Source organism: Pieris rapae, chromosome 7, assembly GCF_905147795.1.
Source record: "Pieris rapae chromosome 7, ilPieRapa1.1, whole genome shotgun sequence".
Lineage (NCBI taxonomy): Eukaryota > Metazoa > Arthropoda > Insecta > Lepidoptera > Pieridae > Pieris > Pieris rapae.
The window spans coordinates 5784129-5796231 of NC_059515.1; the positions used below are offsets into that span (position 1 = coordinate 5784129).

Here is a 12103-nt window from a genome sequence, read left to right on the forward strand (position 1 = left end):
TTTATTTTCAGTACAATTTTTTGTAAATTTAAAATGTATAATTAATACATTAAAATTGCAATGCATCAAACATGAGTCTGCCTTTTAGTGAGATAATTGTTGTTAACATTGTAAACTTACCAAATACTAAAATAGTCTTCATTTTATACAAATGTGTGTGGATGTGACTTCACAACTGTTATACAATGAAGATTAGATTTTACTTTATACTTTATTTTACATCCATTTCCAATGAACCATATTAAATATATTAATAAAATTGTGTGACGCCATTAACCATGATGAATTTATAATGAAATATTTATATTACACTTGAATTGCATGTGTACTATAAAGGTATTATTTTCAATGAAGAAATACAATTTGGGATTAAACAAAATATATTTTATTATACATGCAATTTTAAATGGGAAGCACGAAAGTATCACCGTTAAGTCGAGATTTATTTCGAATGATTCAAAAGCAATCCAAAATTATCACACCAATGCAACATGTGGCTCAAATCAATATTTGTATGATGCAGTTGGGAAGATTTTTCAAGAAAACTCAGATAAGCATCACGGCAAACTGTCTTGTGACGAGTATATATGCCTTTCGTACATTAAAATATTTCTTAAATAACATTAATCCTTAGCCGGGATTATGTTACAATATTACAGAAATGTATGGAATTCTATAGTATTTTTAAGTTTAGGTATAAACAGTCTTTTAATGAAGTAATCACCCTCTGAATATGCTTGCTTGGGTTTTTTAAGAAAATACATCAACAGATTTTATAATTATATATTTTTACAATAAAGTTTTTGAATAAAATACGACCGAATATAACACAAACGTAGTCATTTTATTGTCTTTAATAATTTGGTGATACTTTATTTTACAATCATGGTTTTACGCCTGGCGTAGAGAAAGGTTGTACTTGAGGATATTTTTTCGAAATTAAATTATTGTAGTAGACTTCACAACTGCCGTAGTGTAAAATGTACAGTTCTATTCCCTTATTAATGGACGCGCATCTCATGTTACAAGCGCCGGCGTAGGTTTGAAAGTCACTTGCGCATAGCAGTGGCCCCGGTGCGCAGGAACATAAAAATCCATAGTTATTTCTATTTGCGCTTGATAAAACCAGAGATGAAATTGCCACTGAAATCAATTGTGTTAAAAAATAATGATCGAAGTATTTTTGAACTGATATTGGCTTTATGAAATATCGTCCGATTAAAGCAATGCACTTGTGCCTTCTAACAGGGTATAGGGTGTCCAAGGTCGTGAGTTCTGTTAATACCACAAAGTAAACTGCTGGCTACTTTGTGATCTAACTTAGAAAACAAAAATAGTTGTAGTATTTGTATTCTTGATCATAACAATTCCTAAAAACTTATCCTATATTAATTGAAAATTATTATAAAACAAAAGTAACTTACCACACAAAATTATGACTTTCATATTTCCTGTTCTATATGCATATAATATTTTTACGTTTATTAACTGGGTTTTTATATAATCGACACAATATACGTTAATGTTAAATTACTAAGCGTGTGATTGAAACATGTGCGAATTGATAGAATCGATTTGTCATGAGACCCTATTGAAGTAGTAATAACAGGTAATTATATACTTAATACGACATTGGTGCTATTTAAATTTAAAAATGGATGTTAAAAACATTAAGGTTTAACCTTATTTTTTAAATATTCCAGTTTGTATACCCATTGTCATAATTTTTAAAAGCGCGATAGTAATATGTGTTTGTGTACCCTAGCTTGTAGAATAAGGATCATAGCTATAAACATTTGATATTAGTCTTATATGCTAGTATCTATATACGACCACGTCCTTTATATTTACATTTTACGTGTCGATTATTTGATTTAATGCAATATAAGAAACAATTTAATGTACACAAGCAAGTACCTTTGCATGAAAATGACAGTTCAACCGTGCCAATATCGTAACTTAAGATTTTATCTTACACCAGTTTTTAAAATAATTAATTTGCAATCTGTCCGTCGCCAAAAATGCATTGTCTACGTAGGGTTTGGTTATTGAGATGGAGATAGGAGAGCGATCGACTGTCACGGTCTGAAAACCATCTGAGATTGTGCATTAATTATTGGGTTTGGGCGCTAGTACAGTAAGTTTGTGTTTTATGGATCAACGACGAATTGCGTTTGACACACACAAATCGTTGTAATATTATATAAAAGCGGGAGCTGTGTTGATTTTTCGTAAGTAAATGTAAATAATTCTTAATTAAGTAAATATAAAAATTAAAAAGTTTTTAATAATTCTTTCAATATAATATAAAAAATAATAGTTTTTAATACGTTCTTACAACTCAATCAAAACGCCGTATGTGCCTTGAGTGTCAACTTTATAATAATTGTATATTTTTGTATTGTTTGTGGCAAAGATTGTTGCTTTTATTAATATACTCCAAATGACGCTGAAGAAATTGTAAAGAATTATGAGAAATAAAATTAATTAATCGTACAGAAAATCAAAGGAGATTTGATTCGTGTTAGTCACTGAACCCTGAACTTGGGCATTGAAAGCCGGCTACATCAGATTTATAGTTTTATGTGTGGACTTGTTTGTTCGTACAAAATATTCTAAGGAATCTGTCAACAGATATCCGTACGACCTGAAAAACTCCTGTGTGACTTAAAAACCAAACGATATACCACACAAGCACGAGTTTTTAACCAAATGTTTAGGGCATCCTTATTTGTTTTTAAACTCCGGATTCAGGGTCTTACTCATGCAAAAGCGTATTGGATTTAATATACAGAAGTTAAATCTTGAGTTTCGAGCCTAATTGTCCCGTGTTGTCATGGCGATGCGATGGTGGAATAAATTATTTATAAAAATACTCCTGCCTTAACAGGTGACCCTAAATTGATAAGAGTTAAAATAAGTCATATATAAAAACGAACATATGAAATTACATAATTAAAAATATGTACAAGAAATTAACTAACTACTATAGGCACTAACACATGGAGCTTCTCTCAGTTCATTCAACGGACGATCAAAAAGGTCCGTTAACTTACCATCAGGTGAGCCAGCCCGTTTGTCCCCTATTCTATAAAAAAACCTGTGTATTTCGTTAAGTAAATTAATACACCGAATCATATGTGCCCTTTTCAGAAGGTTAGTCCTAGCTGTGGGCACATGAAGTAACGGCGGACGATGTCGCTCTCTTTTTTATTTATTTATTTATTGCCTTATATCAGAATACAATATACCTAGTCTTGCCATAAATACTGAAACAAAGAAAAATATTTCTTTTTCTGTTGCAAATAACATTTATTACTTTTACAGTGTGTTAGTTTAATACATAAATAAACAACAATTTATAATATAAAAAGCTTATTCGAAGTGGTCTCCATTGGGTGCGATACAGTCTTTAAAACGTTGAGGCCAGTTATCGATAGAAGCACGCACTCTTTCCATGGGAAAAATCTTCACTGCCAATCGTACGGATTGTCTTAGGGCCTCTAAATTATTATGCCGTTTAGAGCAAGCCATACTCTCTAAAACTGACCATAAATCATAATCTAGCGGATTAAGATCGGGACTAGACGACGGCAAGTCTTCAGCGCTGATGAAGTCCGAAACGTTCATTTTCAACCAAGACTGCGTAGACCGAGCTTTATGACCCGTTGCCGAGTCTTGTTGGAAGGACCATTCTTTGTTATTGAAAATGGTGTTATTAAATGGCTTCACTACCTTCTCAAGGATGGTATCTTGATACACTTGTGTCGAAGTTTTGATACCTTTCTCACAAAAGTATGACTCAGTCACTCCTTCATAGCTAATACCCCACTAAACCATCACTGAAGTCGGATAGTTCCCACGTTGCACACTGGCGACTTATTGGGAAGCTTCCTTAGAGCTTTGAGCACAAATACAGTCATTTTGTTTGTTAAAATGTTGCTCGATTGTAAAATAATTCTCATCCGTAAACAAAATTTTTCTGTGACCACTCTTTGCGTACCGCTTCAGTAATTTTTTCGATTTATCACCCTATTCTTTTTTAAATTATCATTTAAGAAATGACCAGAACGTCTCTTATAGGCTACAAGTCCTAAGTCATCTTTTAAAAAACGCAACATGGTTCTAGGTGCTATCTTTGTCTCCCGAGATAAAATCTTTTGCTTTTGGACAGGATTTCTTCGAATTCTTTCCCTTACTGCTTTGACCACCTTTTTCTTAAGAAGACTACGTGGAAGGCCAGATATTTTTCTGTCACAAATAGAGGAGGTCTCATTGTACCTATTAATAGCTCAATACTCAAATATTTTACAAATACCAAGCGTATGGAGAGTTTTAAAATGTGCATTTAGCTTTATACCTACTTTGGTAATGAAATCACAGCGATTCGGTTCTCTTCATCACCCCACTGCATTTTAATATAGCAAAATATTATACAAAGTATTGGCGCCAAAATGAGAAAACTTAATGGACAATCATATAAAAATAACAGATTCCAAATTAAAATGTAATATTTTGTTTATTTTTAATTGTATCAGTATTTATGGCCAGACTAAGTATATGCATTACAGTTATTGTTTTTGTTAATCAACGATAACTGATTCTGTGTGCCCACGGGCAAAGGCCTCCACCATTTTTCTCGAATTTTTCCTTATTGTATATCAATCTTGTCCAGGTCTTTTCAGCCATTTCCACATTTTTGTCGGCCCACCTTTTAAATTGCCTACCTCGGTTTTATGGCCTCTTGGTTGCCATAGTGTTACAATTTTGCTTCATTTATCTACTCCTCTTATAGTATGTCCAGCCCATACGACGCTTTACATGTCGTTTTCTTAATTATCTTTTACTAGTGACCCGCCCCAGCTTCGCACGGGTGCACTGCTGATGAAAAGCAGGTTTTATTATGTATTGGTATTTTCGTCGCTGGAAAGCTCCGATAATATACACGACATATACCATATAGACATATACCATCATGGACTTTTCTGTAGACCTTTTCAATATGTACATTATTTTGATAAAACTCATAGGGTTCAGCCTGCGTTTGCAATGTAAGCGGAAAAAATGTAATTGTTTACGACATCACATTAGAAACCTCAAAAATAACAGTACTTCTCCACTATTTAATGGATGTTATTATACATATAAACCTTCCTCTTGCATCACTCTATCTATTAAAATCCGTTGCGTAGTTTCAAAGATTTAAGCATACAAAGGGACATAGGGACAGAGAAAGCGACTTTGTTTTATACTATCTAGTGATTACAGACGTATTAAAAAAAACTCCAAATGGCGAGTGGCTAGGTCATAATATGTACCTTTAAGACCATATAATCTCTTTTGACTTTGAAACTATGGTCAAAATAAATATTAAAGTAAATTTTAATAATAAACACATTCCATGTTAATGCTTTATTTTGATTTAGGGTTTTTTATGAGCACCTAAGTATAAGCATGGGTTATAAATGTCGAACGGATTGCAGGGTTGATTGGGATTGTATGGGTCAAATGGGTTAATGGGGTATGGGTTAATGGGGTATGGGTTAATGGGGTATGGATTAATGGGGTATGGGTTAATGGGGTCCGGCTTAACTGGCAATAGATCTTCACACGGGCCATTGTATATAAGCACTGGAGGGTTCAAGCTGTAATGGTTATCGCAAGCCAAGCTGCATTCACTGCTGTACGTCTTCAAGTCGCTCCCACAGACTGGCGACGTTGGTTTGCACCCGCAAAGCGGCACTATCGCCAAGGCAGCTTTAGCCACTCCGAGAATGGTTACTGAAATTGTTTAAGAAATACATATGAAAATAAAACAATGAACCAGTGGCGCCTCCTGCAGTTTTCTGTATGTTTCGTAGTCATTTGTTTTTTCTAATTGGTCGATGGTCTTCTGTGCCTGACGCACACTGTCAACCTTTTGGGTCTAGGGAATGCCGGTCATTCTATTACGTTCAAGCCAGATTATTATATCACATAAATCATATTTGAATGAAAAACTGCCGTTGACAAATGAATTACCGATTTTCCTTTTCAAGTGTAACATAATTCAATTTAGAGAGAACCGTAACTATTAAACATAATAGTGTAGGTAATAATATATTGTAAATGTCCTGAAGTATATGTATAAAACTTCTTTTATTATACTATTTAATTTTTTTTTCTTAGAACAGGGGGCAAACGGGCAGGAGGCTCACCTGATGCTAAGTGACACCGCCGCCCATGGACACTCTCAATGCCAGAGGGCTTGCGAGTGCTTTGCCGGCCTTTTAACGTTTTTTACTAACAGATCGTTTTAACTGAAGATTAAAATACCGGAATGTTTCCTTAGCACATAATCAAGCTTTTTTTATATTGAATCCAATTCCGAACAAAATTTTCTAATTCTGAAATGTTTGATAATTGTTGGAAAAACTTTTGTTTCATTTGTCCATTTCAGAGTTGTATTTTTTAGTACCTATATTTTAATTCAAGCGATATAATTTAAACTATAGGAATTCAAATTCACTTATTACACTCACCACAAGCAATAAACAACCTCATTTTGGAGTAAATATGTCTACTGGCTCAAGTTTAAAAAAGATTTGCTTTTTATAGGAGTTGAAAGATTTGCGTAATTTTAATGCTGAATTAAATGTCCATAAATTTCTATATTAGGTTTATGGCCTATATAGATTAAATTGATTTTTCATACACATTAAATATACATTTTAATAAATATTATCGCTTTTCTTTAACTCCTTATTTTGCGTAGAACACATTTATTACAAATATAAATCCTACGGTTTGAACCGATTCCAACACTGACAAACAGTTTGTAGCTTGTTTACCAAGCTTGAACCTACTGAATGAATCCCAATTGATATATCTTCTTAATATGAATGGTAACATAAATTAATCATAGACTAAACTCGTATTATTCAATCAAAATACATTCAAATATAGGTAACACAATGTACACTTATGAACGTCAATATACATTTAAATTTAGAAGCCTTCTATGTTTATGTTTGCTGCTTAAAATCATTGCCTTATAACATAGTTCTCTTAACATTAAGTTAAAATTATTGCCATAAAAGTGCTCATAATAAACCTTCCGTCAGTCTCTGAAATCGTTACAGTATTTTAAAATTTCATTAAAGTTATTGATATAAATAAAAGGACCTGGATGACCGAGCTTAGCTCGGTATTTTTTTTATAAATCGTATTTTTGGAAATTTTATTTAATTAGGTACGAATTACATACTAATAAAATTATGAAATATGAATATAATTATCGAATAAAGATAAATTATATTCATATTTAAGTTTTTATTTGACTGACATCTTTAAACGAGCAATTCTATGTTTAAGTTGATAAAACACAAATAAAATGACATTTTCTAGAAATTATTCCTAAATCGATTTATCGCCCCCGAAACCCTCTGTATACTAAATTTCATGAAAATCGTTGGAGCCGATTCCGAGATTCCAATTATAGATATATATATACAAGAATTGCTCGTTTAAAGATATAAGATATATTTAGCCTTAATTAATAAATAAACGTTAATAAAACGTGAAAATGTATTTTCTTTAGAAAATAAAGAGGTACTAAAAAAACAGATAAGAATCAGCTGGAAAAAATATTGGACGCAGGAGAAACTGACCGAATACATTTATTTATCATTTCAGGAAGGCGATGAGTTCACAATAGTCCCTAACACCGAGATCGTAGTGTCAAGAACAGCGTTTAGGGATAATTCATCTTTTTACACGTTAAATGGAAGACGAGTTCAATTCAAGGAAGTAGCCAGAATGCTGAGGTCTCATGGAATTGATTTGGACCACAACAGATTTCTCATCTTACAGGTAACTTTATATACCTAATGAACGTAATATTTAACCGTTGCGTAGAGATGTGGGATCTCTCTGCATCTTTTACCGTATTTACCATAGAGAGTGAGTGTTCAGAGTTGTTCGGACTAATACATGCAGCTGACATCATCGGACGTCAAGGCTGTATACAAAGTACATTTGTATCACCTTGATGTCTGATGTTCTACAACTGATCGTTTATTCATGCAATTTCTGATGCGTACCATCATTATTTTTATCAGCTGAAGTATTTCCGAACCAATTCGACTTAGGGTCCTTCAAGAAAAGAGCATTAACAATTCTTAAAAGGCTGGCAGTGCGAGTGTCTCAGCTGTAGTTTAGCTGTAACTGTTTTTTTTTAAAGTTCCCATTTATACAAAAAAAGTTGCCGTGTTGTGTTACGTTTTTGTGCGAAAAGAAGAGACATATTGTTGTACGTTTTTCTGTCCTGCTCTACTTACCATTTGACCTCTTAATCGTTGTGACTGAAATTGATTGTGTAATTTCTATTATCAGATTCATATCGGTAGGTGCCGATCGAATCACAATCAAGTCATGCTAATACGTAGCGTTCGGTTTTTACATTAAGTTTAATAACGTTAACAAAAAAGAGTTAGCCTAGTTTAATCAAACGTGAACCTATTGTATTTGTTACCAAGATTCATTTATCTTTCTCGCTGAAGACATGTTTTGGGTACTATTAATTACATTCAGGAATTTTACAATGAAATAGACGATATTCAGAGGACACTTCTAAACATCTAAAGAATAATCATTCATATCCCATTATGCTGATTATTTCGACACAGGTGAACTTATCGATAATATTTACGTCCCGTTCGTATGGTCATAATATTATGTTCTTTGAATCCTACCGAACTAGCTAGCCAATGCGCGGCGCGGAATATGTGTGTTGTGTGATCGCGATCGACTCTGATCAGTCTGATATACCGACAATTTCTTATATGTAGTTCATGTCTTTTTTAATAATTAAACTTATTTCATACGTTCAAGGTATAATGTCGATATAATAAAAATGAAATTATCGTTATTCCGTCTTTTATCTTTGTCTTCGTACAAGTCCTATTATAGACAAATAATCCATGAATTCTAAAAGACTATCTGACCTAAGTGTGAGGGTATTTTAAAAGGCAATGTAGACAAGGGCTTATCGAACCCCACGACGCCAAGCTAGATCGGAGGTGTGGTGTTTTGAATTTTTAAACTTATATTTGCATTTAAATTCGTTCTATGATTTGCAATTTTTTTGACTCGGAGGTTTTTCTAAAGATGTTTCGTGGTGGCTACTTGCTTGGATTTTAATGTATTATAATAGAGACAAAGGCGGGTAGAGACGAAAAACAATAAAAAATAGGAATAATTATACACATTTGTCTTATTTTCTATCAGGTTCTTATATTTTCTGTAGTGCGATACCGTATATATTTATTAATACCATTTATAAATCACTCAGTTAATAGATTCAGTGAAGTTAGAGATATCAAATTATCTATCTATATATCTATCTAATATCAAGTTAGAGATAAAAAAATTGTTCAATAATGTACAGTTATTATTGCAAAGCGTTTTGTTAAAGTATGATGGTAATAAAAAACATTATTCCGAATTTAGTATAATAAGTAAATAGATAATTATTTTGAACTGTTTTATTTGCATGCCCAATGGTATATGACATAGAGATCGGTTCCTAATCTACGCGCGTCGCAATTCATTTCACATACTCCCGCATATGTTACATAGTTGCTTGCGCATAAGTCGTGGTCTGGTTCACACATGCAGTCTAGCTGCCTCGCTGCGACACCAACGATCAGGAGAAAAGCTGAAAAAAAACGCAGATTTTAATTTTATTACGATATTTTGGAGGTCTAACCTCGGGAAAACTCTGTTAGTGGCTCAGTGTATTTAAAGAGACAGTCAATGAGGGTCGTAAATGTATGTTGCAAACGTTTAAAAAAAACTGGAGGCATGAATATAAAAAGAACACTAGTTAAACAAGTTTGGGTACATGCAAAACTTTACGGTAGGTAGTCAGTAGATTTTATTTGATTTGATTTCATGGACATTGATGGGCATAGTTTATCTAGATCCATTCGTTTCCGTCCAAAGAAACGCATCGTATGTTTGTTGAAGTATAATACTATTATTAACACCGGCCGTAATTGGCTTAACCAAATTCAATTTAAATTACATGAAGAACATGTTATGTTCGTTTTTACGTTCAATGAAACAAATCAAACAATAACCGAGAAGAACTATTATTTAATTTATTGATAAAAAATACGATAAAATGGTACTGGTAATAAGCGAGCGTATTTTGAGCATATATGTATATATGTTAAAGAAATATATATATATATGTTAAAGATATATATTTCTTGCTGCACGCCCACAAGTTGGGATTCATATCGCTACAGGAACACACACATGTAAAATAAAATAAAAAAATCGGTGGGTAATTGGTACTAGGCTGCGCCCCTAGAGCGGCGTTTTATTCTGTTCAGAGATTAAGTTATCGACAAATGCCGCGGATTTTTTTATATAATTCTAAGTTTAATAAGAATACAGGGTTTCAATAATTTATTATACAGCTTAATTAACTAGTCTGCCATTTGGCCTAGACCTCAACCCTTTTAGATTTCAAATTATGGTCAGTTTTAAGAGGACATGGTGAGGCCAAATAAAAAAAACGACACGGCGACATGAGTCTCTTTAAAATCTTTGGAGCAAGCAATGGCGGCAAAATTTCCCTTGGAAAAGTGGGTAAATCCATAGAATCGTGGTCAATTTTTAAAGGGTTTAAAGGGATGTATAAAAGCCATTTCGAATATTATTTTTTTGCTTAGACGGGTAAAAAATTTTATAACAATAAATTACTGCACTAAAAAAATGCATTTTCATTTGTGACACAACTTATGGCTGGACTAGGTGTACGAAGTTGGTCCCAAAGTTCTGTCACTGGCACATTATTTTAAATATCGAACATGATTTAAAAAAGAATTGCATTCTATTTTTAAATTTTTGGCTATTGTTTTAAAACAAAACAATAATTACCCGTCATTTTTCACGATGCAGGGGACATTGAAAGAAAACCGAATAGCTGTTATTGCGTTGCACCGCTGTGGGCACTCGCCGGCAACCATTTTCAAGTTTCAGTCAAAAATTTGAATATAACGCTTAGGTTTGGTTACCGTACTATTGATAGGTACAATGAAGTCTCCAGTGTTAAGGAAAAAAAAGAACTGGCCGACCACGTTCCGCAAGAATACCAGCAGTAATAAATAAAAGCTAACAAGGCGCGGGTAGCAAGAAATCCTGTCCAAAAACAAAAGTTGATGTAGTACTTTTGTTTTTATCATTACTTTCATTTATGTTTGAAAGACTACAATTATAGAGCGCACGTCACCGAACCCACATACCACTGAGTTTATAAATATATATAAAAAAATTAGATTCGCCACAATTTTGAAAATAGAGAAAAACTTACCACACAGTATAACCAGCTTCATGTTGTTGGATTGGGAATTAATATTTTACCAATTGAATGGTGGCTTATATAGTATCTTGAATTGTATATTATATGAATTATAATTTATTATATCAGCGTGAAATTAAAGCTTATGCCAAAGTCATGGCTGTCATTACTGAAATCGATCATTAATTCTCGAAACAATAAATTTCATAGATCAAAATCGTTGTTATGCGGGCGTGGAGTATGCGGGCGTAGAGCGTGCACGCACGGGGATAGTGAAGAAATTTGGCTATGAAACTATTTAAAAAGTGATTTTTTTTAAATACGTAGCACTGATTCTTCTAAATTTTGTTGTATTACCGACTACATAATTAATTATAGATAGAACTATTATTTTAAGGACCTCTTAAAGAGTTTTTTCCTGCCAATTTTTTCCACTAGTTTTTTAACTACAATTCTTGTTGTAAAATCTATTATTTCAGATAAAACACTGACTGGTGACTGGTCAGACTTGAATTCGTGTTAGTTATTTCGACTATGTTCTTGCGTGTGAGATGAATTCTCCCTATTCGATTCTCGGTGTATAATAATAAACGCCTGCTTTGTTACAACAATAATTAAGTATATTTCCAACACTTCTTATTCTTAAACAACCACACAGCTTACAATTTAACGTCCGTCTTGGTCAAGCGGATCGGTCCGAATACCCTCACTTATTTTAGTATCAAGACTACCCGTCATTATGTTCGTAACTGT

At 33.1% G+C, this 12103-nt stretch overlaps 1 protein-coding gene and 3 long non-coding RNA genes across 4 annotated transcripts in view; 1 reads left to right on the forward strand and 3 right to left on the reverse strand.

Moving 5' to 3' along the window:
• LOC110993527 (structural maintenance of chromosomes protein 4) overlaps positions 1-12103 on the forward strand; it is a 32066-nt gene that overhangs the window by 1425 nt on the left and 18538 nt on the right. The window contains exon 3 of the mRNA XM_045628814.1: positions 7675-7851. Within this exon, the coding sequence (XP_045484770.1) occupies positions 7675-7851 (177 nt within the window). The remainder of the gene's footprint in view (positions 1-7674; positions 7852-12103) is intronic.
• Positions 768-1633, reverse strand: LOC123689328. The gene is made up of 2 exons (XR_006750328.1): positions 1425-1633; positions 768-1143 (listed from the first exon to the last, which is right to left on the reverse strand). It is a non-coding gene; the product is annotated as an uncharacterized LOC123689328 (long non-coding RNA).
• Positions 5402-6618, reverse strand: LOC110993570. Its single transcript, XR_006750326.1, has 2 exons — positions 6522-6618; positions 5402-5781 (listed from the first exon to the last, which is right to left on the reverse strand). It is a non-coding gene; the product is annotated as an uncharacterized LOC110993570 (long non-coding RNA).
• LOC123689327 lies at positions 9510-11426 on the reverse strand. Its single transcript, XR_006750327.1, has 2 exons — positions 11363-11426; positions 9510-9697 (listed from the first exon to the last, which is right to left on the reverse strand). It is a non-coding gene; the product is annotated as an uncharacterized LOC123689327 (long non-coding RNA).